The 13,568-nt window shown below is 39.9% G+C and overlaps 1 protein-coding gene across 1 annotated transcript in view; it reads left to right on the forward strand.

Annotated features, from left to right (window-relative positions):
• LOC134749204 (sodium channel protein 60E) overlaps window positions 1-12,958 on the forward strand; it is a 224,917-nt gene extending 211,959 nt beyond the window's left edge. The window contains exons 11-32 of the mRNA XM_063684072.1: window positions 295-545; window positions 870-993; window positions 2,066-2,200; window positions 2,833-3,047; window positions 3,293-3,463; window positions 3,681-3,874; window positions 4,116-4,347; window positions 4,560-4,834; window positions 4,921-5,159; window positions 5,233-5,530; window positions 5,617-5,932; window positions 6,010-6,285; window positions 6,372-6,668; window positions 6,753-7,041; window positions 7,183-7,376; window positions 7,814-8,016; window positions 8,441-8,710; window positions 8,872-9,231; window positions 9,302-9,527; window positions 9,903-10,014; window positions 11,008-11,805; window positions 12,624-12,958. Coding sequence (XP_063540142.1) covers window positions 295-545; window positions 870-993; window positions 2,066-2,200; window positions 2,833-3,047; window positions 3,293-3,463; window positions 3,681-3,874; window positions 4,116-4,347; window positions 4,560-4,834; window positions 4,921-5,159; window positions 5,233-5,530; window positions 5,617-5,932; window positions 6,010-6,285; window positions 6,372-6,668; window positions 6,753-7,041; window positions 7,183-7,376; window positions 7,814-8,016; window positions 8,441-8,710; window positions 8,872-9,231; window positions 9,302-9,527; window positions 9,903-10,014; window positions 11,008-11,210 — 4,880 coding nt within the window. The 3' untranslated portion in view covers window positions 11,211-11,805; window positions 12,624-12,958. The remainder of the gene's footprint in view (window positions 1-294; window positions 546-869; window positions 994-2,065; window positions 2,201-2,832; window positions 3,048-3,292; window positions 3,464-3,680; window positions 3,875-4,115; window positions 4,348-4,559; window positions 4,835-4,920; window positions 5,160-5,232; window positions 5,531-5,616; window positions 5,933-6,009; window positions 6,286-6,371; window positions 6,669-6,752; window positions 7,042-7,182; window positions 7,377-7,813; window positions 8,017-8,440; window positions 8,711-8,871; window positions 9,232-9,301; window positions 9,528-9,902; window positions 10,015-11,007; window positions 11,806-12,623) is intronic.
• Window positions 12,959-13,568: the final 610 nt, after the last annotated feature.

Consider the following 13,568-nt stretch of genomic DNA (forward strand, 5'->3'; position numbering starts at 1 on the left):
TATCAACTAGGTACACTAGGTACCTTTAGGTAATAGCATAGAGTAATAGTCTCAAATACTCACAGAAAATAAAACCTACCTAAAACCTATCTTGATAAACTATTTTAAATTATGTGAATTGCCTCAAGATCATTCAACTTTACTATTTACTTTACTACTTTACTATTGAATACACAAATCTATTTGACACATCCCAAACTAACACTAAAACACTTTCAAATAGGTAACTATGATTTAAACGTGACTGGCTGTTAGAGCACTCTTATACAGTACCCTCAGTGATACTCTTCGCAGGTCGCGGGGCGCTGAGCGCGGCGGGCCGGCAGCTCAGCGACCACAGCAACAACCGCGAGTCGTCGCTGGACGACTCGGGCGTCGTCGACGACCACGACGACGGCGAGCACACGTCCGACGACCAGGCGCCGCATCCACATCCACACCCGCATCCTCATCCGCATCCTCATCCGCATCCGCGGCGGGCTCACGTGCAGTTGCCCCCGCCGCCGCCTCCGCAGCCGCCTACTATGCTGGCTTTGATGCCACGGGTAAGGACAATCTTTCATTCATCTCAGCGTTTTTCGAAACCTTTTCATGGTAGATTAAATTTTATCGTACTAAGCAGTCAACGATAAAGGTATAAATAACTGTATTGACTCGCGATAGTAAATATTTACAAGTACCTACTGAAATTCTTATATGCCAACCGCGTAATCTGAACAATATTTATATCCTACAGAATGCCTTTTAATACTAAAGATAGCGTTAAAACTCATGATTCATTATTGTTTCTAATATCATGTTGGTGCGATGCGATGTAGGTATGAAACGATAATAATGTTAATGATTCAAATTTTTATGATACTTTACAGGAACCAGCACAAACACAGCCACCCCAATCAAAGCAGAAATCGTCAGACAAGAAGAAAGGGGACAAGAGCATCCAAGAGAAGTATCCGCTGAACCCGGACTACCTCAACCAGATCGTGGTGCTAGGTAAAGAAATGCATATGCTTACTGCACAGCTTCTAAACCTGGAAAAATGTGTCTTGCCATCTATTGTATCAACAAGTCAGTTCCTCAGAGGATTTATACGTTAGCAGAATCTTCCTGATGTTTACTTCTTTCTACTGCTTAGTATCTAATAATAAATGAAGTATTTGAGTATTAGATGGCACGACACAAGAACACTTATTCCCGATTGGCACGGCTTCTCTGGAGCACAGGGCAAAGTTAAACGATGCTGCAATAACAGAATGAATGCTTACACCAACAAACAAACAAACAACAAGATACACGACATGCGCTGAAACGACATTGGCAAGAGCTGACTATAAATTACGTAGATTAGCATTAATTATGTAAGATATTTCTGGTTCTATGCATGGTATATTCCTTCTATACCTACTTTTGAATCTGCCACGTTTGAAATAAACATCTATTCTATGAACTTTCGACGCTTATGTTTCTTGCAAAATTGACTTTTGATATTTTTCGAAAACATTGTACAGACTACTTCCGCGTATTTTTCTAAATTTCTGTAATGTTATCTACAACTTCTAAACTTCTAATTTTTTAATTTGTCTTTCCTGTTCTAAGCCTCAATTTCAATTTGATGATTATTTGATTTTGAGCATCTTTTTCAGAACATCGCTCACACATCTGTTTTCTAAATTTTGAGCAAACAGTTTTTTATAAGTGAATTCTTCAGAAGCTAGCCGAATGTTCAAAAAATCTCACATATTGGTTTCATGGTCATTCTAACAGTTTCATATACAGTTGGCAACAATTTATTTATGTGGTTGGTTTGCATAAGCATTCAAATTTTAACCGGGGTTTTCGCAAATTCATAATTTAAGTAGTCACGCTAAGTTACGTAACGGCAATTTCGCTCTGTTTCAACATATCTGAATAATAACTATATACATAAAACTGGCATGATCAGAGCCGAAATAGCTGTCAAACGGCTGGTAATCACCTTTAGATTCACTTCTCGATGAGGCTCGACCTCGTTGAGCATTTGTTCGACACTATTGCAATCTCGCTTCTACCTCATTAATATCGTCAGGGGCGGACTGGCCATACAAGCGCGCGCCCGACCTCCCCCAAGCGGAGACGACGAAAATTAATGAGCTCAGTTTATTGGCAGCCACGCACAAAACTCATATGGGCAATTATGAACAAAATTGCACTTACTTCACAGGTTAGTAAACACAGACGCATTTTCTATACCCCAGTCCACCCCTGTTCCCCACAGGAAGACTGCAGGGTAACTGCGATTGGTTTTGCTATCACCGTCATTATCGGAGTCGCATGCTAGACTGCTGAAGAAATTGTCAGGAAAGCACTGAAACAGAGGTAGCCACTTCAATGTTACGAGCTGTTTCCTATCCAAACTTTCAGGCATCATAAAATATACTAACAATATTCTGAATATCTGTGTTTGATAATTTCTTCACGCAACTCTTCTATGTGATTCTCTTCCTGTAAACAAAATTATAACAATTACAATTTAAGTAGCCACAGCAGACTTTCACTTCACTGGCAATTGCACCGATTAGACACAGACTGTGAAATTTTTTACCAATTGGCGTGTTTGTACCGGTACTGTGCATTTTCTGCATTATCCTCTTAGTCCTGATCTATCGCTTTTAAATGCATGACACTTTCAGTTATAGATACAATTTTGGAATCACGGCTTTGCGTCCGATTTGAAACCGCTTCGTTACGCTTTGACTTCTTGATTGTTCAAATTTCGACTTGTTTATATGAATGTGATTATTGGTGTTAAGCCTTGCTGTTAGAAGTTCACTAACTGGAACAATGTTATTGCAGACGAACTGATGGACAGAAACTGTGAATGCTGCGTGACTTGCTGTATTGACTATGAGGGCTGGCTGCAGTTTCAGAACTGTCTGTACGGAATTGTGAAGGACCCACTATTCGAGTTGTTCATAACAACGTGTATAGTTCTCAATACGCTGTTCCTAGCGTTGGAGCACCACGGCATGAGCGAAAACGTTAGAAATGTATTAGATATAGGAAATAAGGTATGGTTATCAGATTTAATGTCCTCTCTTAGTAAGAGCATTTCAAGTAACTAGGTAAATGTTTAAAAGTTCTTTTCACATTTCACTACCTACTTAAATGGTTATCGAAGACCAATTTTTGAAATCATTAGATGTTCTGTTTTGAATAAAAGAACCCTATTCTTTATTTGTGCTTTGTTTTACTACTACGTATCTTTGTCTCTTTACGCGTCTAGAAATCATATTACCATTTGATTTGGTTCCAGGTGTTCACGTCAATATTTACTTTAGAGTGTATAATGAAGGTGATGGCGATGAGCAAGGACTTCTTCGCCTGTGGCTGGAACATATTCGACTTGATCATAGTGTCGGCCAGTCTGCTCGATCTCATATTTGAGCTTGTGGACGGCCTTTCTGTGCTACGGGGCCTTCGTTTGGTAAGAATTAATTTTAAATTAGGTTCTAGTTTTAATGAATAATCAAGTAACCTACGGTAATGGTACAACCGTACAATGAACCAAAGCTGTTTGGAGTACATATTTTAAAAAAGCATGGGAAACAGAAAATTGAAACAGAAATAGACAAAATGTAGGAATTAAGAAAAGAGACCAAATATAATTAGAAATGTGAATAAATGTCATTAATTTGTTTCAGTTGCGTGTGTTAAAGTTAGCTCAATCGTGGACTACAATGAAAGTGTTGTTGAGTATTATAATATCGACAATCGGTGCTCTCGGTAATTTGACGTTCGTGTTAGTGATAGTTATATACATATTCGCTGTTATCGGTATGCAACTGTTCTCTAAGTCGTATACACCCGAAAAGTTCGAGCCGGACGATGTGCCCAGGTACCACCCAACATCTGGTCTCACACCAGTTTCTTCAATTTTTTTATCTTCTACTGAACTGCACTTTTCTCCTTACACTTTCCTAAATTTCCTACTTTTTCTTCCGTCATTTTAAATATTCTATTGATATATGTACTTCAATGTCTGCCTTATTTATTTTAGTTACATATTTACATTCAATATATTCCATTCACTTGATCTCCTTTTTTCTATATATGTAATTGGAATATGCGTGTTTAAGGTGGAACTTCAATGATTTCTTCCACTCGTTCATGATGATATTCCGGATCCTGTGCGGCGAGTGGATTGAGCCGCTGTGGGACTGCATGCGCGCCGAGCAGGCCAACGGCGCCGAGAGCTGCTTCTTCATCTTCCTTCCCGCTCTCGTCATGGGCAACTTCATGGTGCTCAACCTCTTCCTTGCCTTGTTGCTCAACAGCTTTAACAGCGAAGAACTTAAAAATAAGAAGGAGGTAATCAAAAAGGTAAAAAGACTCTTTTATGCGATCACCGCACCGGCACTACACCGATAATGGCACAAACTTTATAGGAGCACAACATGCTTTAAAGCTGGGCGATGACACGCGCGTGAGAGAGGACACTTTTTACACCGCAGCCGCTTAAGTTAATGCACCATCCATGGTTCAAACCATCTTGCTAACAGTTTTGTTTCAACCGTTTTCAGGAAGTAGGCGAGGATTCCAAGCTAGCTAAAAGTTTCGATAGAATACGTTCCATAGTTAGAAAAAAAGGTTTTCTTATATCAAGAAGCAAAGAGGCTGAAAAAAAATCTAAGTTAGAAGAGCTAGTTAACGAGTTTATGATACAAAACCGCACGACGCAGAAAAAGGCGTCGATACCTAGCGACCAGAATGCTTACTTTTCCAATGTACAGGAGACTACGGTCCTGTTTCCTCACGACAATATCTATAGTCATAGTTACCAAGAAGCGTTAAACAGGTATGTATAACACAACTAACACGCACTACATTCCGACTTTGAAAAGCGAGTGTTTATATTACTAACCCGACTACTAACATTTTCAGGCCAGTAGTCGGATTTGACTACCCTACTATATTTCAATCCGGAAACAACTTCAATCACGGTAGCCAAGAAACTTTAAAAGATGTAAAGGACTTTGCAATAGAACATAAAATAACTAGTATTCGAGAAGATTCCAAAGAGAACCTTGACGACTTGTCTGTAGTCACGGAGCAGGTGAACGCGCAAAGATTATTGAATCAAATGTCTTCGGGATACCACACGCAGCCTTCAGAGACAAAAGGTAAAGAACGAGACAAACATGCTGTTTCATTTTTAGAGTACATTTACTTCATTCGCTTTTTGTTACTTTTCAGATGATAACGAGCAATACGAAATGGCGCATATGTCCACTAGGACGACACCAGAAAAATCTAAGAGACAAGGAAGGGAGCCACCAAACGTTTCATGTAAGGAATCTGGCAAAAGACCAGAAGACGCAGACATGAAGCGTCCGTGGCAAACTTTGGTCTCTTATGTAGATGAATTAACCGTAGGTGGGAGAAAAAACTCCAAGGGGCAGTACGCTGATGCAATGGGAAATTTTCCGGGATTCGGGATCCAGAAAGAGGAGAAAGTTCCACAAGATTGTTATCCGGTTCAGTGCTACGATTAGTAAGAAATTCCTCTATGACTGAAATTAAATATTTTTATTTCTACATCAACCTTAACACAGCTGAATTTCTTTTTTTTTCTTTTAGCTGTCCTTGTTGGGATACATGTATCAAAACAAAGATGGGTCAGCGATGGATGGTATTCCGTACATTTGTTATGCGGTACGTGGACACGCCAGCGTTTGAGTGGTTCGTCCTAGTACTAATTTTCGCATCTAGCATAACCCTTTGCTTCGAAGACATACATCTCGAGAAAAACAAGCCGCTCAAGAAAATTCTTTACTGGACAAATCTCGGCTTTTGTATGATTTTCGTAATTGAAATGTTTCTCAAATGGATTGCGCTGGGGTTTTTTCGATACTTCACGAGTTTTTGGACGTTACTGGATTTTACTATAGTTTTTGTAAGTAACATTAAGAAAGTTATGAACAGCATTCGAGTAGGGTAAACGCTATGTTATCATTCTTGTTTTTTTTTCAGGTATCAGTGTTTAGTTTGTTAATAGAAGAAAATGAAAACTTGAAGGTGTTAAGGTCGCTCAGAACTTTACGAGCGCTGCGACCACTGCGAGCAATATCGAGATGGCAGGGTATGCGAATCGTAGTAAACGCATTGATGTACGCAATACCCAGTATCTTCAACGTGCTACTTGTCTGTTTAGTGTTTTGGTTAATTTTTTCCATAATGGGTGTGCAATTTTTTGGGGGGAAATTCTACAAGTGTGTCGATAGCGAAAACCGTCTATTACCTATAGCAGTAAGTATCACTAGATAATTTATTGTTGTGGTCATAAACTTTCTTTGAAAATGATCTAACATACCTAACGGTTTTTTTTTTTTCAGGAAGTGAATGATAAATGGGAGTGTTACTATAACAACTACTCTTGGGTGAACTCCAAAATATCGTTCGACCATGTAGGTATTGCTTATCTGGCACTCTTCCAAGTGGCTACATTCGAAGGCTGGATGGAAGTGATGGCGGACGCGGTAGACGCACGAGGGGTAGACCTACAACCAGCCAGAGAAGCTAACCTATACGCTTATATTTATTTTGTAATATTCATAGTGTGCGGGTCCTTCTTCACTCTTAATTTATTCATAGGAGTAATTATAGATAATTTTAATATGCTTAAGAAAAAGGTGAGTCCATTTGGAATACTTTTGTCAAATCCATTATCTGTAGTTATTAAGAGTCTGTTTCTAAATCCTTTTTCTTTGTTTTAGTACGAAGGTGGAGTCTTAGAAATGTTTCTGACAGAAAGTCAAAAACATTACTACACAGCCATGAAGAAACTTGGCAGAAAGAAGCCCCAGAAAGTGATAAAAAGGCCAAGGAATCAGTTCCTCGCGATGTTTTACGACTTGTCGAACTCGCGTCGTTTTGAAATTGCGATTTTCGTACTTATATTCTTGAACATGTTGACGATGGGCATAGAACATTACGATCAACCACATTCCGTTTTCTTTATATTAGAAGTTAGTAACGCGTTTTTCACTACAGTATTCGGATTAGGTAAGTTTTCAGTCCCAAACCTTTACAATTAGTTGTATTCCTGATTACTTGCTATATGTCGACGGGTACTCCTCTCCTCCACAGCTTCCATTTCTACGTTGTTTGCCCTTCGGTCATCTAATTACTTCCCTTTTATTTCAGAGGCAATAGTGAAAATAATAGGGCTCCGCTACCACTACTTCACGGTTCCATGGAACGTGTTCGACTTCCTGCTCGTGCTAGCGTCTATCCTCGGCATCTTAATGGAGGACATTATGATAGACCTGCCGATTTCCCCCACCTTACTCCGGGTGGTCCGGGTGTTTCGTATAGGGAGAATTTTAAGACTGATTAAAGTGAGTATTCTTGGTTCACCGTACTTTAGGAACAGAGTAACAGTCCAGCAGATTGCCGCTCCCAAACATTACTTACCCTTTTTTAAAGCTACTTTTATATCAGGAATGGAACAATTATTTTCAGAAATATAAGCGTAACGTTTCAACACTTTCAACGTCACTGATGAAATGTTCCACGAGTCACTTGAAAATTATAAGCACTTTTTATAAGACCTTTTATCAGATGACACAAGCGAAACGTGTTCATACCTGTGCCAATTTAATAGCAGCCAAATCGAAAATTTGCACCATTTGAGTTCCGTTAGAGCTTTGGAGTGTTTTGTAAAGCGGCGGTTAACCATAAAAACTGTCAAAATAATGTTCTCCTTTTTAGTAAATACCATCTGTCTTAATTTCAGCAGGCATCCGATTTCACAAAAAATATTTTTAACTTCCAGGCCGCTAAGGGCATTAGAAAGCTGCTATTCGCATTGGTGGTGTCCCTGCCCGCGCTGTTCAATATCGGCGCGCTACTGGCGCTCATCACGTTCATCTACGCCATCATAGGCATGTCAGTGTTCGGCCATGTTAAGGAGCAGGGCGCGCTAGATGATCTCGTCAACTTCCAGACCTTTGGGAGAAGCATGCAGCTGCTTTTTCGGTAAGTGTTCTTGACAGTTGGCAGCTGCCGAAACGAACGAAAAATCATTTTTTCACCACGTCGTGCGTTGGCGTCGCTTGTATTTCCCTTCCCTTTCAACTTCGCACATCGCCAATACCTCAGCACCAGTGATCACTCTAGCTTCAGCAAGATAAAGCTGTTAAATCAGATTTGGGGTTAGTGGTGGTGGTAACCGATCGGATTTGCGGCGGGTTACCTACAGTAGAAAAGCCGCTCTTAACTTCTTCATTATCTATTAGCCGTAAGACGGTTGGGTGACGCCCGACTGAATAGTAACCAATCGCACAGACGTATATTTACATACTACATAAAATAGCGAGTCCAAAACAATAATATTTTGTTCTTATAAATACATAAGAACTTAGAACATTGCAGCGGATAAAGTCTACTTTTCCTTTTCCAGTCTCATGACGTCAGCCGGCTGGAACGACGTCCTAGAATCATTGATGATCACACCCCCCGACTGCGAATTTGGCGATCACGGCAACAATGGGAACTGCGGAAGCCCCCTCCTCGCCATCACCTACTTCACATCCTTCATTATTATCAGCTACATGATTGTCATTAACATGTACATAGCCATCATTTTGGAGAACTTCAATCAAGCCCATCAGGAAGAGGAAATAGGGATAGTTGAAGATGATTTGGAAATGTTCTACATCAGATGGTCTAAGTAAGTGAATTTCATAATTCATAGTAATTTATTTGCAAAAAAAGGAGTTACAAACGATAACTTGTCCAGTATAGTAACTATAGGTACTTTTGATTTTGGACTATATCTGGTTTTTTTTAATTTAAATTATCCGTTTCTGATAACATGTTTTTTATTTCCAGATATGATCCACACGCAACCCAGTTTATAAGTTTTGCACAACTCTCAGATTTCATCGCTTCTCTGGATCCACCGTTAGGAATATCGAAACCAAATACAGTAGCTCTAGTCAGTTTCAATCTCCCCATTGCTAGAGGAAACAAAATCCACTGTCTAGACATTCTTCATTCGTTAGTCAAACATGTCCTCGGACACGTTGAGGAGACAGATACTTTCAGACAGTTACAGGAACAGATGGATATCAAGTTCAAGAAACAGTTCCCAACGAGAAAGGAACTAGAGATCGTTTCGTCTACGAGGATATGGAAGAGAGAGGACAAAGCCGCTCGAACGATACAGCGGACGTTTAGGGAGTATACCAAGTAAGACGCTCTAAACACCGTTTATGTTAAAGCAATATGTCGCGAGTTGCTAATGAGTTTTTATTTTCAGGCGAAAGAATCGTAGTCCTTCAAATGAGGAGGAAAGTACAAAGTGGTCGCCTGGTGGTGGTTGGGGCGGTCGCCTCAGCGCTTTGCTGCACGTCCGAAGAGGGTCACATGCATCCACTAGTCGGAAATCCTCTCGAGCTTCAGACGCTTCGGACCTGAGCGAGCTAGGCGGGGCTTGGCTTAACCTGCCCCTCCTACTTCTGCCGGGGGCCGCGCCTGGTGATCAGGTAAACGACTAACCTAAAAACCATCTTCTGCTTTAACGCACATAAGTTTCTTTCGAAAATCAAAACCACTTTCGTTTCTGACAAGACTACCACAAGGCGTATATAATATCAAATCACTGGCACGCACTGACACAGTCACTGTTCGTACCTGCGTCTCACCTAGAAATTAAATGTCGCAAGAAACGTGCGACCACAATCATAGACAGTCTAGTTTGCGAAAGTTCTTAGGTGCGCTCATAGATAAAAATATAGGACTTTATAGCGCTTTTCTAACAATAACAAATCATCTCCAATAGACCTTGTGGTTAGGCTTGTGGGGTAGATTAACTTGGGTATTCGTTAGGGTATAGGAATGATAGTGAGTGTTGTGGCCAGATGCCGAGCGGGTCCGAGTCGGCGCCGCCGCGGCGTCGCTCGGCGTACGGTTTGCCGCTGTTCCTACGACACCAGGACGCGGTGGATGAGGACGGCGGGCCCAAACGCGCAGGTTCATATGTAATGTTTTGCTTTCCGTGTCTCCCTCTATTAGAGTCGATGCTTTTCAACCCCCACTTGGAAGTGGTTAGCGCTTTATGTAGTCAGATTGAATCTGAGCTGCAAGCAAGTAAGTCTAAATTGCATTTTACATCCTTGATGTTCAGACTGACAAGTACTTCGACATTGTTACTCTCATGCAGACCATAGCGCGCTCTATCTAAATAAGTATTATAATTTTGATCATCATTAGTTTTCTTATAAGCTTGGTTTCCACCAAAATCTTATTTATTTAAATCAATTCCAAACTGAGTAAGCATGTTACTCTGCTCTCTCATTGCTCCCGAACTAGCTTTGAACAGTCGATTTTAACAAACGTATGAATCATTTAGTATTTAAATTTAAATCATCATGTTAAATTGTATTAAACCACATAATTATCCACTTAGAAGTCTTAGAAACTAGATTACAAATGTCCACCCCACTATGTTTGTGTGTGTGTCGTTAATCCAATCCAGCAATGCAACGTGATATTCTAAGGCAAACATCACCTCTCACAAACATCATCTTCATCTATAGTGTTATTAATGTTGGTTTGCAAATGTCAATGTGTGGAGTACAACACTACCCCTTATTCATAAAACTTTAAGGGCCTGATTTAGTTAAATTATATTTTATCCCTTTCTTACAAAAACATAACATGACAGATAAAGACAAACGATTCATAGCTAATGCAGGCTTGTAACGCGGTTATGAATAACGCCATACATGTCTTAGAGAATAACGTGTACAGCTTCGCAGCTACTAGCAAAGTTACGCTTTTCCGCTACGCTATATACATAAATGTGCTTGTGTTTGTTTTCGTGAGAAAAGTCTCAGGATGGCCTTGAAATGTCCGTTTTTCGATGATCAATACAATAATTTCACTGATATTTAAATGATGTTTTTCCGACGAGCCTCGCATCACATTCGCTGGTGTATTTTGTAAGCACATTATCACCGCCAGGTTCCCTCCGTCTAACGTCGCGGCGGTCGTCGGCGCGACGCGCGACATCTCCAGCGCGTGCGCGCACGCCGTCGCCGCACGCCAGCAGCGCCGTCAGCATCCTCGTGACCGAGGCGTCGCCCGACGCCGCGCCGCCGCCGGCCGCGCCGCCGACGGTGGTGCGCGTGCTGGTGCACCGCGAGAGCGACGAGCGGCCCAGCTGATCCGAGTCCGCCGAGCCTGCCGGCCGACACCCGCAGACTCCCCCCGAGACGGTCTAGTGTTCCGGCCCGAGTGTCAAATGTTTATCGACCGCGCGCGACGCGGGCGGCGCGGCTGGAGTGATTGTGATTTTTAAAATTTAATCTAGCTTTACGACCACGTCTATTAATGTACGAGTGCGGCGTAGTACCCGGAACTTCCAATAGCGACGTTTTATCGTGTCTCATCAATTTTAAAACTAGATATTCAGTATTCGCGCCGCTTCATAGTCGCCGGTGGATTGTACAGCTGTTTTTATGATATTTACTAGTTGTATGAGGAATCTCGATGATGGTTGTATTTGACGACTTTGTTGTAAATAGTATTTAGAATACGAGAACGACTGATAACGACCTGAAGTCGACGACGGGCGCTTAGTCTCCGTTTAGTTTAACCGCTATCTTAAAAATACGGCGATAAATAATAATAGTGAATTTCATACCTGAATCGAAAAGAGCTCGGCGAGCGTAAACCCGCCTTATAACAGAGCTAAATTATAGTGAAAAATAATAAGAAACGTCAATTTTCGCCTTAGTGAAATAGAAATTAAATTGTTTTGTACTTAGTCAGGTCATAAGTTGTGTCACAAAGATTTTTACTGATAAAAAAGTTATACTTAGGTAAAGTTCCCTTATTATTCATATATCCTACGGGTTGAAACTGGAAAGCTTGTTTAATGCTGAATTACTTACAAGCAGAAGAATAAATTGTAAAAATAGGGTTTATTTCGCCAGAATAAACGATTTATTTATTTATTTATGTAATATTTAGAAAAAAGTAAAAAAAAAACATGCTCAAAATACGCGGCCTGTTCAAGATGATTTTGATCATTATATATTTATCTTTTTTACATGGTTGTATCTTACATACTTAAAACAAAAGCTGGGTCTTTTATCTTTTAGATATAAAATTCATATGTATTGGACTGCGAAAATTGCAACTCTTCATGTTTTACCAAACCTACTCGTTGGATGGCAGTGAAAAATAAGCGTGTTGCTGAAAAGTAAGTTTGAAGGGTATTAGCTGAAGTACAGACTTGTTGGATAACTAAATGCTGGTGATAAAATAACGTTCTAATAAAGTAGGTTCATATAAATAAACAATTGTAACTATTTTATAAATGTGACACTGATTTTTAGTTTTTACTCACTTTTGTGAAGTATAATTTTTCACAATCCAGCCGCGTATTTTCGTCCAACGACAATCCCAAAGTAAACAAGTAGTAACGAGAGTCGCGATCTAAATTTTAAACTAATTGTTTTACGTTTTGATCAGTATAAATAAGCTTTCAAATCATGTCTTACTTTTTTAATGAATGTTTTGTATTACATTATATCAGTCAAAACCTTTGTGTCAGAACTTATGACCTGACTAAGTACAATTTATAGCATAGATATGGTAGATGTAGGCATCGTTTCAGTTTCACAGTGCCTCTCGCTATTTATTATAAAGTAGGTAAGACGCCGGTTGTTTGCTGAATATTATTAAATCACTCGTAAAGCTGGCACGCGGTTCTATGAAATGCAATTGAATTATGAAGACAAGCAGTGCCTTTAACACACCGGGTAGACAGCGACGCTTTATGGTTTTAGTGCGAATGAATTTGAACTTTAACGTTAGTAATTGAAGGTTCATAATTCCAATTCATTACACGAAAATCTAGCTTGTTGTTTTTTTCAAATCTAGCTCAAATTAAAACTTTACATTATCGTGCCCGCACAAAAACTATTAATTCAAAACATATATAGTTAACGCTATCTCTACTGAGCTCGTTCATTTACCTGTACTAACAATAGTAACAATGGCATTCTGTTAAACAAAAGCCATTATTTCTTTTGTATGTGCGCGTGGCCTTTGTGATTGGGCGCGTGGCCATTGTGTGTGAGCCTCAGGCACAAAGGCCAGCACGCGCTCACACAAAAGAAATAATGGCTTTTGTTTAACAGAATGCAATTGTTAGTACGTAAGTGAACGAGCTCAGTAGAGATAGCGTTAACTATACACACTCTTTTTAATATTTCACTTATTCCAGATAAAATTTGTAAAACATGAAGCTGTTTAGATTTCGACATTTTTGAATCTTTCAGCCGTCTTTTTAGTTAGTAGATGGCAACATTGATCTCCTATAATAATATAGACTTGACACACTTATTCACAAATTTATTAGCTAAATTACAGGGCAAAATCTCTAAAATAGGATCTAACACAAAGCAACAACAGCAAAGGACCTGTATACCTACAGTTGTTTCTGAGCACAGAGTCCTTTCCATTAGCTTTCATTTACAGTCAAATACTCGTAGTAAATTAACCCTATATACCTA

This window comes from Cydia strobilella, chromosome 18 (genome assembly GCF_947568885.1).
Source record: "Cydia strobilella chromosome 18, ilCydStro3.1, whole genome shotgun sequence".
Classification (NCBI taxonomy): Eukaryota; Metazoa; Arthropoda; class Insecta; order Lepidoptera; family Tortricidae; genus Cydia; species Cydia strobilella.